A 24,787-nucleotide genomic window follows, 5' to 3' on the forward strand; every position below is an offset into this window, starting at 1 on the left:
CTAGCTAGATTTCCACAGACCTGATGCACGTCCCTAGCATATACTATGTACCAATCATGGAAATATTCCATTAATTGATGGAAACATCCCAAAATGAGCTGTGTTGTATGATGCAGTATGGTATTGAAATCGAGAAGTACAGCAGATCTCAAAGAAGGGACACCAATTTTTGTTGGTTAGCCTATGAATTGCTTAATTATGCTAGCAGGCCTCAGGGTACCTTGTGCTTTTCAAAGGGCATTGCCACTGGGATGTTGGTGGTGTTCAGTTAAGTGTGAAACTCATTGATCTTAGTGTCAGTGAAGTCCTTAATCTGCAGAATACATTCATGACCAGTGAAGAACATGGCCATGGCTGAATGCTCATTCACCTAAGAGTTTTGCCCAGTGGCAGCTGCCAACCACAAGGCGTCCTGTGCTGATTTCCAGTTGCACTGATTCCACAGGTTGAATCAGACCTATGCATCCCACCCACCCAAAAAAGCCTTGTTACCATAAGAGGTGGCAGTTTGGCTTCCCTAAGTAGTTTGTTGTTGTTCGTGGAATGAATGCCCCATAGGAATGACACTGTCTCATGTCATAGCATCCTTCCTATTGTAGCATCTACCCCAGGAATACTGCTGAGTTGCATGACATAACATTATTCTCATTGGCATGCTTAGTGGGCTGTTGAGAAATGTTGCTGGACATCTCTCATTGAAAAATTCCAATAATAATAATAATAATAATAATAATAATAATAATAATAATAATATATTTATACCCCGCCCTTTCCAGTTTAAAAACCGGGCTCAGGGCGGCTAACAGCAAATATAAAACATTGATTAAAATGTGACTTAAAAACAGCATAAAACAGCATAAAATACAACATAAAATGCAGCATCAATATCAATAAAATTCAAAAATTCAGGGTCATTTTGGGGAAAGAAAAAAACAACAACCCAGTCATAGACATCAAATGATCACCAGGGCTAACTAGCCAAGTTGGTCCTACTGGGGTCAGCAAGGAGATCAGGGAATAATTTAAATGTGGGGTTCCAGAAAGGGTTTCTTCATAGAAGAGGAAAGGGGAAAAGGGAATAGAGCATCAGGCTAATACAAATTGAAGGCCAGGTGGAATAGCTCTGTTTTATAGGCCCTGTGGAAGGAGATCAAGTCCTGCAGGGCCCTAGTCTCATGGGCCAGAGCATTCCACCCGGTCTGAGCCATCACTGAAAAGGGGGAGGAATTGTGAAAGTGTGTGTGTATGCTAGACCAGTGCTAGGCACAACATATATTTCTGTACCAGACACAAAGTGTCCACCCCCATCGTTGAAGTTCTTCTTGGTATGGGGCCTAAAAGTCCAACACAAACCCAAGATCCACCACAATGAGTGAATTTAGAATAGGCAGATATCCAACTGTCCCAGTTGAGCCAGTGTAACTCTCATCCCAGTTTAGCCAGGGCTCAGCTGGCAGAACATATGCTCATGTAAGTCCCCCAAAAGTGGTATGAAAGGGTGTGATGGGACAAGGAAAGACTGACACCTGTTCACAGCCTCTTTCAGTTCAGTCACATGACCTGGCAATCTGGTGGATGCCATGCTGGCAAACAGGGTGCCAGACTCAGGCGAGTTCACATGGCAGTTGCCCAGCCCCTGAAAAATGTCTGGAATAGGTGTAAATTACTCCAGTTTAATTTCACCTGACATAAATTTGGTCAGCTTTTGATAGGATTGCTCTGCCTGTATCTGAAAGACTGCCTATCCAAGCCTTCAGATCATCAAATGATGTCTTTCTTCTAGGCAACAACAGAAAGGGCCTTTCCAGCAGTGGCTCCTCAGTTGTGAAATGTCCTTCCCAGAGAGGCTTAACTGTTGCCTACTTTAATGGCTTTTCAGTACCAGGGAAAGACACACACCCTGCCCGCAGGACTTTTAAAATGTTAACATTTATTTTTAAAAAGGCAACATATGGCTATTTAGCTCTGTGATATTTTAATTATTTCAGCTTTCTGTTCAAATTGGTACTGCAGTGTTTTAATTTCTTGATCTCTGCATTAAAGTGATTTATTTTGATTTCAAAATTGCCTTATTTGCTGCTTCTTAACTTGTTTTATCATAACACTGATTTTGAATAGGTTTTTGTTTCTTCGTTGCTGGTTTTTTAAATGTACATTGCCCAGATAATTGCTTATGGGTGGCTGATCAGCTGAATGAATTTGATTTCCTATGAATCACTGGTATTTTAAAGAAGAGAAGTGCCAAAATTTCTGTGTAATTTAAACTGAAATCCACCTTTCAAACTACAGAAGTTGAAATCCTAGAATATCACACTTGTAATTCTGATCTTGGGAGGGGGAGGGGAGGGGGGAGAGGGAGGGGGAGGGGGAGGAGGTTTCCCCCCCATAAGCGAAAAAAGACATTTTGAGATAGTGTGATACATTCTGAACTTCAGATTTGGACAGGGAAATTAAATTGGTATCCCCCCTTCTCAGTTTGTTTCAACCACCAGTCTTTGTGGTGAACTTGGCTAAAATCATGTCTCTGTATCATCAGGCATGACCTCTCTTGCTTTCCCTTGCTGTCACTATCCTTTCGCCTACCCTTTCCAAGAAAACTGGTAGGACTAGGTGGAAGGAGAAGGAACCAAAGACTCTTGATAGTCACTCCCTTTGCTCCCCTCCCTCTCGATAATGGTATGAACTGAGTCCAAGGGGAGAAGGTAAATAATATAATAATATAATATATAATTATTTATTATTTATACCCTGTCCATCTGGATGGGTTTCCCCAGCCACTCTGGGCAGCTTCCAACCGAATATTAAAAACAATACAGCATCAGACATTAAAAACTTCATTAAACAGGGCCGCCTTCGGTTGTCTTTTAAAAGTAAAGTTGTTGTTTATTGCCTTGACATCTGGTGGGGGGGCATTCCACAGGGCAGACGCCACTACGGAGAAGGCCCTCTGCCTGGTTCCTTGTAACCTCACTTCTCGCAGTGAGGGAACCGCCAGAAGGCCCTCGGCGCTGGATCTCAGTGTCCAGGCAGAATGATGGGGGTGGAGACGCTCCTTCAGGTATACAGGTCCGAGGGTGTTTAGGGCTTTAAAGGTCAGCACCAACACTTTGAATTGTGCTCGGAAATGTACTGGGAGCCAATGAAGATCTTTCAGGACCGGTGTTATATGGTCTTGGCGGCCACTCCCAGTCACCAGTCTAGCTGCCGCATTTTGGATTAATTGCAGTCATAATGAATGGGTAGTTGTCGCTGTGACAGCAATGAGCAAGCATCATATTGAAGGGCCCACCAAAATCTGAAAGCAGCACATATGACATTATGTCAAGGATCCCTTTCCCAACATGAGAATTGCCCCCTTTCCCTTTAACTATTTTTCTAAAATAATGTTTCATTTCTTCATATAGTTCTGTTTTGTCCTGTTTAGAAGCGACGCAAGGGGCAATCCAATGATATGCGTGATCACATTGTAGTCTGTGTTTTTGGAGATGCTACCTCTGCGCTGATCGGACTGCGGAACTTTGTGATGCCTCTGCGAGCCAGTAACTTCACACTCAGTGAGCTGAAGGATATTGTCTTTCTTGGATCACTTGACTATCTCCACAGAGAATGGGAATTCATCCAAAATTTCCCCAAACTATTCTTACTGAGGGTATACATATTCTTTACATATCGTACCCCTCCCCAATATTCTCATCTTAAAAATGCATTTACGTATGTTAAAATCATGGAACTCAAAACTTCCTCAGAGCAACTCTAATGATACTGGATCATCAAAATATAAACATCCCTGACATTATTAATCATATAATATCTTCTCTTTGTGGGCATTTAGGATTGAGTTGAAAAAAGTGATCAAAAGGAGTTAACATGTTCACATGGCGTAATTTAAGGAGGCTATGCCTTTGGGAGTAAAAGCCTTGTCAAAAATGAAGAAACAAACAAGTTAGCAATACATAAACAGAGTGCTTTCCCATCATGGTCAGCATGAATAGATGAAACAAACCTTCTCTATTTATTGCCTTAATGTTTCCCAACATCTACTTTATTGTAAGGGTGGGTAAGCCTTTTTAACCCAAGGGTCAGAAAGAAAACTGGCCTACTGTCTGTGAGTTATTTTTGACAAATGGGTGTGTCTGGTCACCTGCCAATCATTTTATGTCATTATGCTGTCACATGACAATGGAAAAAGGACTCACGGTCAGCACTGATTTGCTCTGACAGTGAGCCCAGCTTTGTTATTTTGCAGGCACAGTTTGGATTCAGAACATTCCTGCGAATAGATATATTTCCTCTGCAGATCATCAGAGCTGTCTGCAAAAAGGAAACATTCATTTTCAGGAGTGGGTTGAATCTAGCCTGCACCTGACTTCAGAGGAGCTTGCTGTCAGCACCAGTGAGCCAATCAGTGTTTTCAGTAAGCTCCACTTGCCAAGAAATTATTTTTCCCTTGGAGACTTAACTCTACCTGCTCCACACCTGATATCACATCAAGTGTGAGATGAGTGAGTGTGGACACCCGTCAGGCCTAATTTGATCCCCACTCCTGGTTTATGGGATTATTCCATTTAGGCAGCTACTTTTCTTTGGATGTGATGAGCGATTTCAGCCAATCTAATGCATGGTCACTTTCTCATTTAACTGACAGCACTGGTTGGTGTAATTTGAAGGAAGATCTTGCATAGGAAAGATGTAGCCAGCAGCTGCAACCTGAACAGCTTTCCTATCCAAGATCCCCTTTGGATGAGATGAACAAAAGTCAGTACAGTGGTACCTCGCAGGACGAATGCCTCGCAAGACGAAAAACGTGCAAGACAAAAGAGTTTTCCTTTTTTTTGAGTCGTTCCCCAAGACGAATTTCCCTATGGGCTTGCTTTGCAAGACGAAACATCTTGCGAGTTCTTGCGAGTTTGTTTCCTTTTTCTTAAAGCCGCTAAGCTGCTAAGCCGTTAATAGCCGCTAAGCTGCTAAGCCGCTAATAGCCGCTAAGCCATTAATAGCCGCTAAGCCGCTAATAGCCGTGCTTCGCAAGACAAAAAAACCGCAAGGCGAAGAGACTCGCGGAACGGATTAATTTTGTCTTGCAAGGCACCACTGTATTACAAAACTGATCACACACTGGCCTGGCTATGATTGTTCATCACGTCTGAGAAGATTTGCCTCTGAAGAAAGAAAACCTTGGAACATGTTATTCCCAACCACCTTGTACAACAGCTGCTGGGTTCTCCTTTGGAACCTGGGTTTTCATTCCAAGAGAAACATCATTTGACTTCCTCTTGAGAGTATCAGTGGAGCACACCTTAGGAAATTCTTTTTACAATTAATGCCCTGCTTCTGTGCAGAAGCTCTCTACTTTTTGGCTTTCCTGTTCAGGTTCTGATGGCCTCCTGATAGAGCCTTCTTAATCTGAAATCTGCCCCTTGTTCTGAAGCATCACCTTTTTCTTCATATATTCAACAGAAAATAAGAGATGTGTTTTAGTCAGTGTCCCTGAAATGGGACTTACCTGCCTTTATGGGATTCAAGTTTCTCTTGAACAAACACCGAAGCTTCTGAATACATGTTTGCCTGGCGCCTTCGTTATACACCTTTAGGTGCCAGGCAAAAACGTTCCTTTTTAACCAGGCCTTTGGTTGATCCAGTTTATACCCTATGCCCTTTTAAAATGTGTTTCTTTGGGGAGGGTATTGGGCTGTTGTTTTTATTTTTATTAGGTATGTTGTGGTTTTATATTTTGATTTTATTATGTGAACTGCCCTGAGACCCTCTGGTATAGGGTGGTATATAAATTCAAATGATGATGATGTTTCAGCTGAAGCTTGGATTTTTAAGTCTTGCCAGTCCTTTGACCCTCATGACTTCCACTCCTTTTCTTTTTTCTTTACCAGGGCAGTGCACTTTCCTGTGCTGATCTCAAAGCAGCCAACATCCAGTTTTGTAGCATGTGTGCCATTCTCTCAGCCCATGCGAGAGGTCCTGGTGATCAAATCCTGGTGGATACAAAATCTATCCTGGCTACTCTGAACATCCGTTCCTTACATTTTAAAGCAAATTCATCATTAGGTAAGAAAGGGAAAGAGGATGCATGGACTTCTCCCCGCATCAGCTCCAGAGGGTTAGGGGACCCCCTAGAATATATTCAGGGCCAGATTTAGGTTTGATGAGGTCCTAAGCTACTGAAGGTAATGGGGCCCTTTATATATCCAGCTGTGCTTTGTCAACAACAAATTGTCGCTGTTTTTTGTGTTGGATATATGCTGTATGGTAATTTATGGACCTAATAGATATCTAAAGCCATTTGCACATGCAGAATGTAGGCACCCTATATATAGAAATGAGCAAACCAGTGATATTTTAGGGAGCAGGCTAGCAGGTGAGGCCCATTACTTACATCATAGGAGCCTATACAACACAAAACACTGTTGCTGTATGTAGGTTTTGTTTTATTTGTTTTTATCTTATATTTTGGAAATGTACATCCAGGTGTTTTTCCCTTTAATTTTTTGTGGGGCCTCCAAGAGAGTGGAGCCCTAAGCTATAGCTTGTTTAAAGGTAAAGGGACCCCTGACCATTAGATCTAGTCATGACCGACTCTGGGGTTGCGGCGCTCATCTCACTTTATTGGCCGAGGGAGCCGGCGTACAGCTTCCGGGTCATGTGGCCAGCATGACTAAGCCGCTTCTGGCGAACCAGAGCAGCGCAAGGAAACGCCGCTTACCATCCCGCCAGAGCGGTACCTATTTATCTACTTGCACTTTGATGTGCTTTCGAACTGCTAGGTTGGCAGGAGCAGGGACCGAGCAACGGGAGCTCACCCCATCGCGAGGATTCGAACCGCCAACCTTCTGATCTGCAAGCCCTAGGCTCTGTGGTTTAACCCACAGCGCCACCCGCGTCCCTATAGCTTGTTTAGCTTTACATATATTCGGCACTGAATATATTTAGGGTGTGCATGGGTGAAGGCAAAGAACTGAACACTCTATTGCGCTAGCAGAAATCAGCTCCACTTCTGGAGGAATATTATCTAATAGGGAGCCCAATAACTTGGAAGTAGTAGTTATTTTCCTAGGTAAAGGAAGAAACTTGTTTCTGAAGGCATCGTCACATGATCATGTGGATAATTTACCACAGTTTTGAAGTCACTTTGTACTGTAAGTCAGGCGATAAGACTGACAGTGTGTGCGGGCACCTTCATAAGAAAGCTTTAACTGTGCAATGACAGAGAAAAATTGTCATGAGGTGACATTTTCCTGTCAAAAAAATATTCCATAAAGTCTCCCACAGAGAAGGTTAACTGTGATAGATGATGGGGAATAAATGCAGCAGACTCAATTCTTGAGTGTTGAATCCAGCAAAGTTCTAGGAGCTGGAAATTAGATCAGTGGTGCACTCCTATGCATGGCTACTCTGAAGTAAATCCTATTTAGTTAAATGGGGCTTACTCCAAGAAAAATGGGTATGGTATTGCAGCCTTCAGTGGATATTTTCCCATTCAACAGAGTAAATATGCATAGGATTGTACTGTTAATGTGCTTTTTAGTAAGGCTGAGAAGTTTCTCATCTGTTTTTTAAAAAATAAAATAAAAAAATAAAGACAATTAAAAACTTGCCTTTTAAACACAATTCTTCTCAGCTGCTGACAGACCAGTTTCTGAGTTGTTTTGACATACTGCCACCCTGCTGTTCCCATTCAGTTGTTATTTTAAACTTTGCAACAGTAGATAAAGTCTCTTTGTTTCACATCAAAAACTTTGCCAAAAATGCATTTTTTTTGTCATGAATGTGATGTAGACTCATAATGTAACTCCCTTGAATAAGTCGTGTGTGTGTGTGTGTGTGTGTGTGTGTGTGTGTGTGTGTAATCAGGAAATGATGGGTCTGCATTTTTTTTAAAAAAAAAGATGGTAATAACTAAGCAGGAATGGGGATTTTAAGGGGTTCAGAGTGTGTTGCATCGAAGAGGAAGCTCAGTTGTTCAAGAAACATCTTCACACTTACAATCTGGATGTCTCTGGGGCCAAAAACAACCAGTGGTGGTGCTAGACTTGTGCCTTCAAATGAGGGCATGCCTTAACCATTTCTACATTAGCAGAAGATGTGATTTTAAAAAAAATGTCAAAGATCTTTTCCCACCTGCTAGGCTCCATACTGGCTGGGAGGAAAATGGAACAGAAAGGGAGTACGGTACAGAGAATAAGAGGAATAGGTCCAAATCAAAAGTCCATCCACCTGTCCCAGCATTCTGTCTCCAGGGCTGGCCAAAGGCATATTGTTGCCTAAGATGAAGGACAAAATGCTATTTCCCTCCATTTCACAATGCAGAGGCCAACCTGACTGGAAGTCGACTCTTCTGCATTGGAGTAGGGTCAGTAGGCTAGCTTATGAGGTGCAGGGCAGGTTGTGTGGCACACACAGTTTTTGTCAGGGTTGTTGCAAGTGGAATCCCTGATCTGGACCTTGTGCAGGGTAGAAATGAATGAGCTCTCCACCGCAAGAAAATGTTTTGCTGCCAACTGTTATAAACTAGTCACATAAATGTTGCAAATACAAAGTAACACATTGCTCTTAAACAAACTATTTGGTAACATGATCCAGCTTTCTTTAAGTTCTTCATACAGTTCAAAAACTTTCCTCTCTCTGGCCCCAGAAAGATATCCTATGCATGGAACTTGCTTGTTCAAGAACGCTCAGCTGAGTGGTTGGTTGTCTCTGGTTTTATCTTCTGCTGAGAGAGATTGCTGATTGGGTTTCCAGGGATGAGTCATCAGTTAGCCTAAATACTCAAACTGAAAACTCTACCCTCTTTAGTGCATACAATCATAACATTTTATGTACATTTTATGCACATTAAACTTTTATCTTTAACAGTTTTCTCCTCCAACAGAAAGGAATGGACTGGGAAGAGTATTCAGGGAAATTTGGTCTTGGAGATAACCTGGTCCTGAACTAGTTAGGTCTCAGCTAGTATTATTAATGTCGCTTGCTTACAGGATACAATGAAGGTACAGTGGAAATAACTTTGGAGCTTAAAAAGATATATTGAGAGAATCACAGGTAGGGCACAGACCTTACCTAAAGCCAAGAAATTGTTTAGTGATAAGCTGAGCTTCACACAGTTTGTTGTTCAGTGGTAACTTCAAAAGACAAAAATTGGAATAAGGATATTTTGAAAGTTCAAACAAACAGGGTAATAGAATCAGGGACGTGTGGTCTAAACCACTGAGCCTCTTGGGCTTGCCAGTCAGAAGGTCAGCGGTTCGAATCCCACCGACAGAGTGAGCTCCCGTTGCTCTGTCCCAGCCCCTGCCAACCTAGCAGTTCAAAAGCACACCAGTAGATAAATAGGTATCGCTGCAGCAGGAAGATAAACGGTGTTTCCGTGTGCTCTGGTTTCTGTCACGGTGTTCTGTTGTGCCAGAAGCAGTTTAATCATGCTGCCCACATGACCCAGAAAGCTGTCTGTGGACAAAAGTCAGCTACCTCAGCCTGAAAGTAAGATAAGTGCTGCAACCCCATAGTTGCCTTTGACTGGACTTAACCATCCAGGGGTCCTTTACCTATACAAATGAAGCTTATATTCATCTTCTTGTCATAGCTTGTAATGCAAATAACTCAGTTGTTAAAAAATGCGTGTCAAAGGTATTTTTCAACTTAGGTATCATTAGCAAAGCTCATGGTTTTAAGGGTATAAATATTAGATCCCAGTTCAGAGAAACTCAATGACATTCTAGCCCAGCTGTGGGGAACCTTTGGGGTGGGGGGTGGGGAACCTCCAGAGGTTACCGATCTACAACTCCAATGGCCAGGGATGATGGGAGTTGTAGTTCTGAAGAGCCACAGCTTCCCCACACCTGACTCAGTCCCTCACATCAATGAGGCTTCTTCTCTTCCTCACTGGGAAAGCTCAGAGGGATCATATGACTAGGATGTCTAATGAAAGACTAACTCCACTTCCTTAGGAATTCATAGTAAGCTTTCAAAATGTGCTTGTACTTATTTCAGCTGCTACACTGAGATTTTTGTTAAATGTTCTGTGCTTTCATACCATCTTTTTTTTGTTGTGCAAATATTGTTTGATGTTTTGAAGTTCTTTATAAAATCTTTTTCTTTAAAGATTTTTCATCAGTGTAAAAACCTTTCAGAACTCACAATGAGCTCAGGCAGACACACTTCATTCATTGGAGATCTTATATGGCTCAGTTAGCTGATAACCTTCTGTTATCTAAATACAGGGATATGAAACTCTCCTAATAGGGGTGGAAACATGACATTGTTTCCCATGGGGGGGGGGGGATAGATTTCTCAGCATTGCTGTAATTAGTATCCTGTCATGTTCCATCACAAACAGGTTGGCAAACCTAGGTACTGAACTAAATAATCTGTGGCATAATCTAAACATACAACAATAATTAAGCCTGACAGCTTAATATGCTGCTACAATCCAAACATACAGTAGAAATGTGCAATTAGGTAATCTTTTGTAATAGCAGCCTGCCAAGATGAGAGATTTCAGGTATAGGGCTGTGTACTCCTGGGGAGCAAAAATATTGACATAAGGAAACTGTAGCCAGGGCATGGCTACCTTCATATTAAAATCAAAAACTGTCTCATCTGAATAGGTGCACTGCTGGAATTCTCATTTGATTTTCTCCACCAGTTTTTGGAGTTGTATGGAGCTTCCTTATTAAAGGAGCTTCCTAATATCTGGTCAGATGATTTGTGTATGTAGCCAAGGATTGTCTCGTCAACCTGGCAGAAGCTCTCCAGGGTCTCAGGCAGAGAAGGGTCTTTTCCATCCCCTGAGACTCAGCTGGGGATGACAAGGATCAATCCTGAGGCCTTTTGCATCCAAGGCATGTTTTCCACCATGGATAGTTACCTGTCTCACTTACCTGGCCTTGTTTCTGAAATGTGATGCATCACCATTCTGTCTCCATCGTTGTCGTCGTCTTCTTCTTCTTCTTCTTCTTCTTCTTCTTCTTCTTCTTCTTCTTCTTCATCTGGCTTTTGTGCAAACACTCTCCCAAGTTTGGGGTAAAAGGGGCCAAGGACAGAAGTCAAGATCCAGCTCCACCGATGGCCTCCAATAACCTCAATAGGGCACTCCTCCTCCTCCCCCCCTTTAAAACATATATTTTTTTAGAATTACCTTCCATAAAAGCATGAGCAATGGAGTGTCACACACACAGACACACAAACACAGTCAAATGCCCTCCCCCACCATAACCACTTTAACCATGTCACTGAAATCTTAATACACAGTTTTCCTTATCATCATAGCCACATTCAGTCAAAATAATGCCTTGCGATTTTCTCTCTCCCTCCATTAAATCTTATGCTGTGTGAGAAGAAAGGACCATTAATCTAGAAATCAGAGAAGTGTCCATCAAATAGTGGAGATGGAGATGGTAGCAGCCAAAAAGATAGATTGTAGGTGACAAAGTGGGCAATAGCCTCAGATTCTCTTCCCCGATTCCAGGTGACTTTGCCGCATCTTGGCCCCTACTACGTTCATCATCGTCGTCATCATTTTTTATTTGTGTGCCACCTTTCCACAGTTAAAATAATGCTCAAGGCGGCTCACAATATGAAAAGATTTACATAATTACAAACATAGCAAAGTATTCATAAAAATAAATAAAATGCATTAAAAACTACATAACCAAACTGAACAATTTCCACATACAGTGGTATCTTTGGTTGAGAAGGGGATCCATTCCAGGGGTCCGGCTGCATCCCAAGGAATTTGCAAGCCGCTTCTGCACATGTGCATGGCATGGTTTAGCACTTCTGCGCATTCGCACGTGATGAAACCCAGAAAAATACTTCCGGGTTTGCTACGTTCGCATCCCAAAGTTTACAAATCCAGAGGGATACGTAAGCGGAGGTACGACTGTAGAAATAAAAATACAAAAAGTTAATATCAGTAACATCAGCAAAAACTCCCAACAAAACTTCCCTCAGAATACCCAGGTCCTTGCTGAACAGCAGCCACAGCAGCAGTTCTTATATGGCATTGTCAGGCCCCACCCTAGGCCAGGTGGAGAGTGGCAGGAACGTTGTCCTCCTCGTGTAACAACTTCTTTCTCTATCCTTCTTTCACTTGCTGCATTTTGCCCCTTTTTTCAGGCCTTTTCTATCTGCCCCCTCCTATGGGAGGAACTGTGGTTTAGCATATGCTTCACATGCGGAATGTCCCAAGTTCAATTTCTGGCACAGCAGGTTAAAATAATCCAGTGGCAGAGAAAGTGCAAGACCCTGGAGAGCTGCTACCAATACTGGTCTAGAGTGACTGTTTCCAGTTTTGGTTAGCCATTCCCTGATTAAAGATAGCTTGGACATAGTAATCCATGCTCTGGTCCCCTTCATGTTATATGAATGTAATGCACTCTATTATCACATTTTGCCGCCTGGCCCTCTGTTGTGGGACTGCCTTGTCCAGCTTGCGCCATGCCCTTAGTTGGCAAAGGCAGCATCTGGCTTCTGCCAGGTCTTGCAAATCCGCCTACAGGACGCTGTGAGGGTCCTGCCAAGCTCACATACCTTCATAGGCAGCAGAACCTGGCTGCTACCTAGCATTGAAGATGGTTTGGAGGCTGTGGCTGGAATACAGGGCAGTGGCCATTTTGAGTAAAACCTCAAAAAAGATATCGAACAACTCAGTTGCACAAACCTTCCTTTAGCAATATGGCAAATTAATTATACTGCCCCCATAACTTTCCAGTTTCAGTCGTTCGGCCTATTTGTATTAGCAGTGATGTTTTGTCCTATCATTGCACCAGAGTGTGACATTGGTCTATTACCTAGATATTCTCAAATAACTGAAATGAAGTCAGTAAAATACCTACAGTAAAGTACCTACAGATAAGGTATATGATACTTAATTGATAATATTCAACAGGGTGGATCTGCTCTCTAAGACATTGAAGATTTCATTGTCTTAGATAGGTGCCTCTTATAGCACTTTGAAAACATTTTCATCTTCCCGGTCTGTTTTTTTTTTTAAACAACTTGCTGAGTGACTACTATAGGCCTCATTGACTTTGAAATTGGATTAACTGCTGCACAAAGGTGTGCCCCCCTTGAATCCTGTAGGATTGTATTCGTCTATGTGCACTCCGAAATCTATTTTATAATTCCTTTATCTCGTGACAAAAATATCCCACCAACAAGTTTAATACCACCCAAATTCCTGCTTATACAGCCAATTCCATTTTTAATCCAATTTATTTCCACCTTGGTAGTGTGACCTTGTTTTCTTCATTAGCATATGGGTGGGAGAAGAAAATACACGAAATGCTTTCCTGGGTTTAAATCGAGAAATGGTGGGGGTTAATTCTTGCTTTATTTTACTTTGTCTGCAAGCAAATAAACAGGACTGTGTATTTTTTATGTCACAATCTACAAACAGATTGTACCAATCCTTTAAACTGAAACTGTTCTTATATCATAAATTGAGTCTTTTTTCAGGTGTGTGTATGTAATTTGAAATGAAGACCAACACTCCTAGTTCCCACAGGTTATTCTATTGCCTTTGTAGTCACTGACCAGAAACATAGGAAATGGGAGCCAGCAAGTTTATGTCTAAAGTCTTGTGTTCACACTGCATATAAATAAATATTGTGCCAAAAAATCATGGGAAGTGTAGTTTGTTAATAGTGCTGAGAGTTGTTAAGAGACCCCTGTTATGCTCAGAGAGCCACAATTCCCAGAGTTCCCTGGGAAAAGAGATTGATATTAAATCCCTTTTTGTATCATAGCTTTGTGAGGGGAATAAGGGTTTCCTCTTAAAACTTTTAGCACCCTAAAATGTAAAGTGCAGATCGAGGTCTAAGTGAGCAATTGGGAAGAATACTGCTGGCCTACATGAGAAAAAGTCACTTTTTTACAGGCAGGGTGGTGGGGATGGCTCTGGGATGACTCACAACCCTTAAATGGCTACAGCTTTGGACTGAGGCACACTCCATTGTCTCTTGAGATAGATGGGTGCTGACAATACACACAAGCATACTGGCGTACGTACACACACTGCTGAAAGATGTCTCTTGCAGACTGGCTTTGGTCTTCATTGAACAATTAATATAACTAAGATAAATTCAACTGATGTCTTGCTAAATCTATTTGTTGAGCAGCTTTCCCATATGCTCAAGGCAACACGGAGGGATAACTAAAACAGTTAGGAGAAAAATTGCAAAGCACACAGGATCTAAGCAGCACTGAAGCAACACATCAGCTGAACCCATATAAAAAAGATGCCGCCACTATTGGAGGCATTATACCTCTACATAGCAGTCACTAGGAAATTATGCATGGGAAAACTGTTGTTGCACCCAGGTCTTGCTTGGGGGCTTCCTATAGGAATCCAGTTGTCCACTCTTGGTTGTATCCAACATTAGTCCTACTCCATTGAAGCTAATTGATATGACAAACTTTGGTTCATTAATTTCACTAGATGTACTGTGAGTAGAACATGGTTGGATACAACCAATGTGGGACTAGATGGGCTTTGGTCTGATCCATCAGGGATCTTATTACTTTGTACCCTCTCTGGAAGGCTAGTAGAGAAGAGGAATTACAGAATTTAGGATTGACTTCATTTACAGCTTCAGGACCACTGGTTTGACTGACTGATATCTGATGACAATAAACAGCTTCAGGAAGAGCTTTCAAGTAGATATCTCAAATCTTTCAAGATAATGAAGCTTGGAAGAACAGCATGCAAAAAACAGAAGTGTATTTTATAGTTACAGTAATATACAATAAGCACTTTTGGGCAGTCTCAAAATTTAGCTCTTTGATCGCTGACTTTCTCTTCTTTCTTTTGCCTGCATTGTTACTGAAAGTTACTCGAATGGAAATCAGTCAGGGAACAATTGATAGTACATCAGCGCCCATCCTTTCCAAGCGGACTCCCATCATCACTGAGCTGAGTAAGTTCTTCTTTGGGAACAAATTTCACCAGTGTTATGCCTGATGCATTATTTATTTACTCCTGAAACCTCTTTAGAATTCAAAGACAGAAAATGACAGCATGCCGTGTCCAAGGAACATAAAAAAGATTTGACTTAAATGTTAATTCACAGGCTTTGAAGAAGTCTCAATAGCTTATAAGGAGAATATATGTAACAAAGTGTTACAAAGACTCAGCATGAAACTAAAGCAAAACTTTTTTTTTCATCCCTGCAACATCCACATGGATGTTTCTGGAGGATTTGGAAGTGCTTTTAAGTTTTGGTGAGCATCTATTCCTTTCAGTCACCGTTCTTGGATCTTTTGACAGTTTGTAATGATTAAAACTACTGATGTGGCTGGATTTCAGAATTGGAGGTGGTTGAAAACAGCACCTCCACTTTGGAAATAACAAACTTTTTATGTTCCAAGCCAAAACCACTTTGCATTTGGGTTAGGCTTATACAGAAGCTCAGTCTGTTGAAATATTCCTCCATCCTTTCCCCAAATAGTTACTTTCCCCAGCAACAACTGGGTCCTCAAGATACTTTTGGGCTGTGCAGGTGTAGGGGTCCATTCAAGACCTGAGGAGCAGCCCTTCACTCTCCACATTCAGTTGCTGCTCAAGGAAGATCGCCTTTGGGGAAAAGAAAGGGATGAAATGCAATAATTGAGGGATTTGGTTTCTGGGAAGGCTGGGGGCAGTGGAGGCCCAGCAGTGAGGGATTTGGAATAGTCAAGGTCTCCTGAGATATCAGAAACATTCACAATGTTCTTATATGAAAAATGCAGATTTAAAAAGTCACTTTATGGTGGCTTTTCTGCCCCAGTAATGATTATCTCAACTGAGAACATCTTTCTTATTTTAACTATTTTTACTTAAGTAACTTTACTTACTTTCCAAATATTGCTTCCCAAATATTGTTGGCCTGCGTCTTCCACTGTATTAATATAAATATGGGCATGTGTGGTAGGGGAAATGTAATTAAATGTTGACTTGTTTGTTTTCGCAAACCAGGTGAGTCTTAGTACTCAGCCTTGTCACAAAGCCCAAAAGACTTCTGATCTATCATAATATAATTAATCAAGTGCCACCAAGTTATAAATGCATCTAGCTTGCTTGCTTACTGATAACCATCACCATTATTTATTGTGAAAAGAGCTCATTTCTTGACTGATCTCTACTCCTGGCCTCAGTAAATAATTTGGTCATACAAGTCCATTAAAGCAACCACTCCTTCCTTTCTCTCACATTATTTCCATTATTTTACAGCACAGGAAATTGTTGAGTTTAATTATGATAATTTCTATTGATTATATACAACCTTGATGTTTGCAAGCGGCTGAGCTTCTGCTATTGCTTTGTCCTCTTTCAGAGATCGCCTCCAATGCACAATTCTTTGAACAGAGCAACACAAGTGAATCTGTTTATGGAATGCAACAGATATCCAGAGGAACAGTATTTTCTGACAGCTTTTTGGATGCTGTAATGTGCACTGTAAGTCCCTTCAAGACCTTCCAACTTGAGTCTCATATTAAATCGCCCATCTCTAGAAGACTGCTGGGTAGAAATGGTTAAGCATGTGTTATGTACTAAAGTTCTCACCCTGGGCCAGCAGGGGGATACTATAGATAGTTTTCACTCAGGTCCACGTCAGTTATTTTAGGCGGGAAACCCTGGGTTGTTGTTGCTACAATGTTGACAGCCGGCCGCCTATAAAAGCAGGCCGGCTGAGCTGTTTGCTGTTCAGTTCTGTTCCAGCTTACAAAATAAAGAGCTGCTTTGGAGAAATCGCTGTGTCCTCAGCCATGTCTACCCACTATTCAACAGCATGATTCTCCACTGAATTGTTAACCTCTTCCAGCAAAGTTCTACTATGGGCAGAAACTAGTTTGACTTGCTGTCCATGTTTGCTTTGTTTACAAAATGTATTATGCACTTCTAACCTAAAACATGCATTTATTTCGGATTAAAGCCAGGAATTACTTTTCTGAAATTTGGTGGAATGTATCACTAGGGTTTATAGGAGCAGGGTTTATTTTGGCAGAACTATTTCTAGAATGGGCCCAGGGTGCAGTGTATTCCTGTAAGTATATAAGGCCAGACCTCTACCATGTTCAGCAATGGACAGCTTCTTCTGCAATAGTCAAAACCTCTGGATGTGTACATCGAAGTCTAGAGCAGCTCAGAGAGCCTCTGTATAATGTTAGGTCTTTACTTGTGTGGCTATAAGATTTTCACATGGTGTAGGATAGTTTTCTTTGGTTCCTGAAAGGTCCTAGAGGATGCAAGGACAACCTGGTGACATCTCTAGAATCCTGGAATGAACTTTGGAATGGAGTTGGACACAATAAGAAATGCAAATTCACTCACTCAGAATACCATACAAATCCATCCTAATTTGACTTTAGAGATAGACTAATGTTGTACTAGGGACGCAGGTGGTGCTGTGGGTAAAACCTCAGTGCCTAGGGCTTGCCGATCGCATGGTCGGCGGTTCGAATCCCCGCGGCGGGGTGAGCTCCCGTCTTTCAGTCCCAGCTCCTGCCCACCTAGCAGTTCGAAAGCACCCCTAGGTGCAAGTAGATAAATAGGTACCGCTTTATAGCGGGAAGGTAAACAGCATTTCCGTGTGCTGCGCTGGTGCTGGCTTGCCAGAGCAGCTTCGTCACGCTAGCCACGTGACCCGGAAGTGTCTCCGGAGAGCACTGGCCCCCGGCCTCTTAAGTGAGATGGGCGCACAACCTTAGAGTCAGACACGACTGGCCCGTACGGGCAGGGGTACCTTTACCTTTACCTAATGTTGTACTAATGATAGTTAGCACTAGATAACAAAGTTGTGTGAATATGTAACTAATTATCCATATTATTAAAAATCTTAAAGCCAGGTTTGAGTAGATTTCACCCATTTCATTGCTTAACTGTTTCATAACTTGCCTCTGTCTTGCATTCTACTCCTGAATTGTGGTGTTAGGTGGAGGAATTTCTAAAGTTCATTCTGGAATTAGAGCATGTGCAATTTCTTAACATTTTCAGGGCCCAAAGACTGCCCAAAACTAATCTTGAACACTGGTGTGCGCACAGTTTTTTACAGTTGTGCATATGCACTTCTTGAGCATGGGTAAAACACCACCAAAATAATATTGATGTAATCATGCATTCAATTACATCAATACTGATTTTGTTGTTGTTACCCTGTTTAATCAATGTACAGTGCCTAAGCATATCAGTAATGTCTAGGTGAATTAGGATTTTTGCAGGAGTGCGATCCTTTTCAATGAGACTGAAAGTTCTCTTGAATGTACTCACATTTACTGCAGGGATGTTCTCTCAGTTCTCTTTAGTTGTCTTTCTTTTCACTCTGCAAACTCAAACAGTGTATAACTCAGCAAATAAAATGCAGGTGACACATAAATCCGATTAATTAAGCCAAGTATGTAAATGAAATCCTTTTGATGTCAAAAAAGTTTAGCCCTGATATGTTAAAGAGCTCAGCAAAGTATGTAAAATGTTGATTCCCTCTGAGCTAGATAAGCTTGGCCAAGAGAACATGATAATTCTGAAAAAATCCCTCCTCAAAAAGGCAGAAAAGGCTCAAGTAAAATTGAAGTGCAATTCACCAGCATGGCCTGTAAGTTTGCAAGGACCATTCAGTTATTTAAATGCTTGGCAGGTTTTATGGTATTTACTTTACTATCCTAATAACAATATGTCAGGTCCCAGCTCCTGCCAACCTAGCAGTTCGAAAGCATATCAGCACAAGTAGATGAATAGGTACCGCTGTGGCGGGAAGGCAAACGGCATTTCTGTGCACTCTGGTTTCCGTCACGGTGTTCCGTTGCACCAGAAGCGGTTTCGTCATGCTGCCCACATGATCCAGAAAGCTGTCTGTGGACAAATGCCAGCTCCCTCAGCCTGAAAGCGAGATGAGCACTGCAACCCCATAGTCGCCTTTGACTGGACTTTACCATCCAGGGGTCCTCTATTTTTACCTTTACCTAAGCCAGGTTGAAAGGAAAGGACTTCACCAACATGTACATCCTCTCTGAAATGAATAAATAACACTCATAAATAATGCTACCATCTGCATGTCATATGAATCATCCCTTCAGATTCCCTAAATACCTTTAAGAGGTTGGGGTACTTTGCTGGTTCTTGATTTTCTAATCTTAAGGCCAGGCTTCCTCAACCTCAGTCCTCCAGATGTTTTTGGCCTACAATTCCCATGATCCCTAGCTAGCAGGTCCAGTGGTCAGGGATAATGGGAATTGTAGTGTCAAAACATCTGGAGGGCTGAGGTTGAGGAAGCCTGCTTAAGGCCCTGCTTAAGGCTGTCATGAGAGATTTGGTGTCCCCTTATTTTTCGGAAATAATCATAGTCACCCAGTCATCTGAATGTAATAGTTTGTGGCCCTATACTGGTCTCCATGCTGATCCTCTATTTTCTTGCTCATACATCTCCACAATAATATGGAGATTTCCAGTGTCAGACCAGTGAGGATTCAGAATCCTCACATACATTAAGCTGATGGCCAATACAGCATGCCTTGCACACTCAAGAGATATCAGTTAGAGTAGCAATCAAACTTTGCTTGATGAAATTTCCCAAGATTCCCTCAAAATTGTTCAGAGGTCCTAATCCTGCAGTCCTAATCCTGCCATATATATTACCTGGCAGAGAGGCTGTCCACCACAACCTTCCCTGCTATTCATTCCTGCTGGAAAATGCATTGCAAGTGCACTCAAATTGTGTTGTGCCCTATCAAGTCCAATTGGATTTGCTGTCTTTTGTATCATCTGGTAGAAATGAATGTTTGTCTTCTGTACATTTTCATTGCAGACCTACCATAATCACCATGTGTTGGCTTTACTGCAGTCACTGGTGACTGGGGGGACCAGTCCAGAACTGGAAGAATATTTGGCAGAGGAGGCTTCACTGAGTGGCAGTACTAGCAATGTGGTGCACTTTGGATCGAGGAACAGGTGTAAACTGGCACTTTTAGCACTGACAGATTCTCCAAGTGTAGCAGACGGACGACTGGTGAGTTGTATTTAGCTCATTTCCTTCAAGCTACCTCTTTTAAGTCTCATTGATGTGCTTCAAAACATCATGAGCAAGTAAATTAGGAAGATAGGCAGCTGTGTTTACTGTTTTCTTGGATTTGCAATCCATAGACTGTTTTGAATCACATGCATGAGCTTTGTATCAGCATTCATATCAATAACCTCATTTAAAAAGGTCCATTTGAAGCAACAAGAAGTGCTTAAGTCAGTGAAGACAATGGGACAAAGGCAGATGAACCTCAGCTTAGAACATGCTGAGAAGGTGTGAAATTGGATGGAATAAGAATTGGTCTGATCCATCCATCCTTACCATGTTGGTGCCAATGCCTTTTAACATCTATATCTTTGGTTCCTTTTTAAAAAAAAAAAAATATGCTGATGATCCTGGTGGACCCCCTAATGATTTTTCTGCTAGTGGTAGCAATTGTAATGCACTGCTAGTTGTTGTGTGATTCTTAGTTGTATTTTTATTGCTTCTTTTATTTCTTAAGTATCAAATTTTATTGTACTATATAAGAAATAAAAGCATTAAAAGCACAATTACAAATCAATATGAATTTTTAATGCAGTGGATGTTTCTGTTGTGCCCACCGGACTCACTTTTCAAGTGCAGCCACTACATCTGCCATTCTTCAAAAACATGCTGTGTACCATCCAAATGAAGGTATCTGAAGAAGTGTGCATGCACACAAAAGCTCATGCCAGTGACAAACTTAGTTGGTCTCTAAGGTGCTACTGGAAGGAATTTTTATTATTTTGTTTCATCCAAATGAAGCTCAGTTTGGAAAGGCGTGATCTGTATGAAGCCCTGGGGAAGTGGTCATCAGGGGATCTGGTGCTAGATATTACCAGTTTGTAGACAATGTGACACTCAGCCAGGGGCGTAGGAAGGGGGATGCGGGGGGTGCCATCTCTGAATGGGGTGACAGAAAGGCACCCCCCGACTTGCCCCATCGCCCCCGAGGGATCTCACCTCTGCAGCCATGCGAGAAGGATTGTGCTGCCGCTGCGCACAGAGCATCGCCCCGCTGCCAAGCATGGAGAATCACCCTGCCCCCGCACAGCGGATTGCCCCTCCCCCACATGGCAGAGCCCCTCCCCCCAGAGTGCATGGCATGGCTGCCGCTCTGTGTGCCCATGCTGCCAACTCTGCTACTGTAAAGGTAAAGGGACACCTGACCATTCGGTCCATTCGCGGACGACTCTGGGGTTGCGACGCTCATCTCGCTTTATTGGCCGAGGGAGCCAGCGTATCGCTTCCGGGTCATGTGGCCAGCATGATTAAGCTTCTTCTGGAGAACCAGAGCAGAGCACGGAAACGCTGTTTACCTTCCTGCCGGAGCGGTACCTATTTATCTACTTGAACTTCATGCTTTCGAACTGCTAGATTGGCAGGAGCAGGGACCGAGCAACGGGAGCTCACCCCATCGCGGGGATTTGAACCACCAACCTTCTGATCAGCAAGCCCTAGGCTCTGTGGCTTAACCCACAGCGCCACCCGCGTCCCTCTTTCTGCTACTGTACTCAGCTCTATTTCTGTGCATCATTTAAGCAGGGGTGTAGGACCTAGGCCAGGGCTTGGAAGCAGTTGTGGCATGGATGAGGGCCAATATACTGGGATTGAATCCTGACAGCCTAAGAGTGGGTGGTTCCTGGATTCAGGACTTTGGCAGGTCACCTGTTCTCTACAAGGTTCACTCCCTCTAAAGCAGCAGTTCTCAACCTGTGGGTCCCCAGATGTTGTTGGACTACAACTCTCATCATCCCTGAGCTCTGGCCTTCCTAGCTAGGGGTGATGGGAGTTGTAGTTCAACAACATCTGGGGACCCACAGGTTGAGAAAGGCTGCATACTTCAGGTGTGCGTCTGGATCCAACTTTGCCAGTGGAGGCACCGGTGAACTCGACAGCTACCTGACCCCATTGACCAATGCATTATATGTGAGGCCACCACAATCCTGACTGGAACCTGTGGTAAAAATGCACATGCATATGAATTCATACAAAATTAAGAATTTTATTTTATTTTATTTTATTTATTTTTTTCTATAAAATTTTTATTGGTTTTACAAATTTTTTAAGAAAGACAAACAAACACTTAAAATGACAAACATACACGTATAGTTTCAAACCTATTTTCATAAACCTCTTTTCTTGGACTTCCCCATACCCCCCCTCTCTGCATCCCAATGTCCATAATTCAACTAGCAACTCCCAATTGTTACTTTCCAATCTCTATCATGTTAGTCCTCTTTTATATTCTAACCTTGTATCCCTGTACCCCTTTGTTTCTGGAAACCACAACATTTTAACATTCATTAAGTTTATAGTAGTCCTTAAGATAGCTTTTAAATTTTCTCCATTCTTCTTCCACCGTCTCTTTTCGTTGGTCACGGATTCTGCCTGTCATCTCGGCCAATGTCATATAGTCCATCACTTTCATCTGCCATTCTTCCAGAGTGGGTAAATCTTGCGTCTTCCAATACTTTGCGATGAGTATTCTTGCTGCTGTTGTAGCATACATGAAAAAAGTTCTATCCTTCTTTGTCACCAATTGGCCGACAATGCCCAGGAGAAAGGCCTCTGAATTTTATTTTATTTTATTTTAAACCAGAATAACAAATGATTCTTAATCTATGTGTTCCACATTTTTTGGGTGAGGGAGATGGATGCTTTATAAATGAGGAAGGAGAGTGGATGAGGAGAGTTTCAGAGTTAGCTCTAGCTTCCTCCCCTGCCAAGGAGAGTAATAAGTTTGGAAACTACTATTTTAAACCAGGGCCTTCAACCAGCAGTTTATGGGACATACACAGCAAGGGAGAGGCTGAAAGGCCCTGCAGGCCAGGCATTTATCCTTGCCATGGGCGCAGTGCCAAGCGCCACTACTGGTCAGTTGGCACTATGCCCAGGGGAAACGCCCTCTACATTCCTGCTGCCATCGGCCAATTTGGTGGCAGAAAGACAATGTGGACTGCAATAGGCCAGTTCACAGGGGAAGCCCAGGGCCCGCCCACAAAGCCACCAACCCAAGAAGGTACAAACAGACTTATCAATTAAATTAATCTTATCAAGGAATGTTGATACGGCATTAAGACAATATTGTCACTTTCTCCCTCTTCACAGCTCTTCTTTGGGGATATCTACAATCTAGCACTTGAGTTGCTTGGAATCCTTTGCTTTGGCCTCTACCGTCAGAAAGATGAGACCAGTCTGGTTGAAAATAGGAAAGTATATTGCAAATTGAAATGTACAGATGCAGCTCCGTTTGAGTGTGTCAGTTTCAAAACAAATAAGAAAATAGTTCACATTTTCATGGATCAGTATTGGTCCTATTATTATTATTATTATTATTATTATTATTATTATTATTAATTGTATACCTCCCTTCATCGAAAGATCACAGGGCGGTTCACAACATAAAAATGCAAAATGGGAATACTGTACTACTGCATTAAAAGATTGTATCATGTATGTATGATACATTTTAGGGTATTATTACACAAGTAAGAATTAAATTTTCTCTTTCCCATTAAGCCCTTCCCATTTTATGCAGATCTTTTGCACCATTATGCAAGTTTTTAAAAACACATTCAAAACCCCTTAATATATATGTCCAAAAAACAATTGCTCCTTTGAGTGTGTAGTTTTTCAAATTGTGATATTGCTGACTCTTTTTTTCTAAAAACAGATTTGTGATTGCTCGGCCACCTACCAATTTTGAGATCTACGCCTCTGATCAGTTCTTTTGCCTTGTCCCATTCAACACTTTAGTAAATGACCTGACAGCTGTGGTAAAGTCCATTCGAACAGTCAGACGAAAGGATGCTTTGCTGCCAGACCAAGTGTTTTTATCATGAAATATGCCAGCATCTCCCTTCAAATAAATACTTTGTTCTTTATGAAGTGTCTGCAACCATTTCTCCCCACTTCCATCCTTTACCCTGGGGTATGATTTAAGGTTAAGCATACCAGGATCCAAATCCAAAATTCTGTTATTCTTTTAAAATAAACTTTTATAGTAGAACCTATTTGATATTTGTGCCTTTTCCGAGGGAATAGCTAAATCCAAGCCTTCCGCTTAGTTACGCTCTACCGTGAGAATTTCTGTCTGCAAGTCTGTGGATTCAGCTTGTAGAGGGGGGAATTGCCAGGTTAATGGGACACACACTTCTCCCTGGATTGTGTCTCTGGGTTCCCCTGAACAAAAGGGAGTGGTGGCAGCCCTACCGGTGTTATTTCGGCCTGTGTTTTTGAAAAGTAAAACCCTCGCCAACCTGCTCAAGAAACCTGGTCTGGCCGGAGAGCAAAGACAGGTGATGGAGGGGCAGTAGGGGGCGAGCGGAGCTTTACTACAAACCCATGTGATTGTTCCAGGGGCTTCTGGGGAGACCTCACATTTCATGAAGGGAGTGTGATTGGAGTCCGCTTGCATTCTCCTTGCATTCTGCTGCTCCCAGGCACTTCTCCTGAAGAGAACAATGAGCTCTCTGTCAATCACTGCACCTGAGCCCATAGAGCCACAGCTGGGACGCTTTCCATGGACCCAAGGAACCAAATACCCCCCACTCTACCTTGCTGGTCCTGCTGGTGAACCAGGCAGGAGGCCCCTCTACAGGCCAGAGAGTTGGACTGGACACTGAGGTTCAAAGGGCCTCAGTCTGCCTCTAGCCTTTGTTGGGTCAAATTGCTTGCTCCAGATGCTCCCTTCTCTGCAAGGCCAGAATGGAACAACAAGGACATTAGGAGTTTGTGTGTGTTTTCTGGTGCACCAGTGCATT

General features: G+C 42.3%; 1 protein-coding gene across 2 annotated transcripts in view; it reads left to right on the forward strand.

Moving 5' to 3' along the window:
- KCNU1 (potassium calcium-activated channel subfamily U member 1) overlaps positions 1 to 23,908 on the forward strand; it is a 103,114-nt gene extending 79,206 nt beyond the window's left edge. Inside the window, exons 21-27 of one of the 2 annotated variants that reach the window (XM_083480374.1) lie at positions 3,425 to 3,649; positions 5,886 to 6,060; positions 14,841 to 14,927; positions 16,323 to 16,444; positions 19,788 to 19,988; positions 23,133 to 23,237; positions 23,698 to 23,908. In XM_083480374.1, coding sequence (XP_083336500.1) covers positions 3,425 to 3,649; positions 5,886 to 6,060; positions 14,841 to 14,927; positions 16,323 to 16,444; positions 19,788 to 19,988; positions 23,133 to 23,237; positions 23,698 to 23,730 — 948 coding nt within the window. In that variant the 3' untranslated portion in view covers positions 23,731 to 23,908. Of the gene's footprint in view, positions 1 to 3,424; positions 3,650 to 5,885; positions 6,061 to 14,840; positions 14,928 to 16,322; positions 16,445 to 19,787; positions 19,989 to 23,132 lie in introns of both variants that reach the window. The other variant, XM_083480373.1, reaches the window with a different exon arrangement.
- The last annotated feature ends 879 nt before the right edge of the window (positions 23,909 to 24,787 follow it).

This window comes from Podarcis liolepis (genome assembly GCF_965112155.1).
Source record: "Podarcis liolepis genome assembly, chromosome: 16".
NCBI lineage: Eukaryota > Metazoa > Chordata > Lepidosauria > Squamata > Lacertidae > Podarcis > Podarcis liolepis.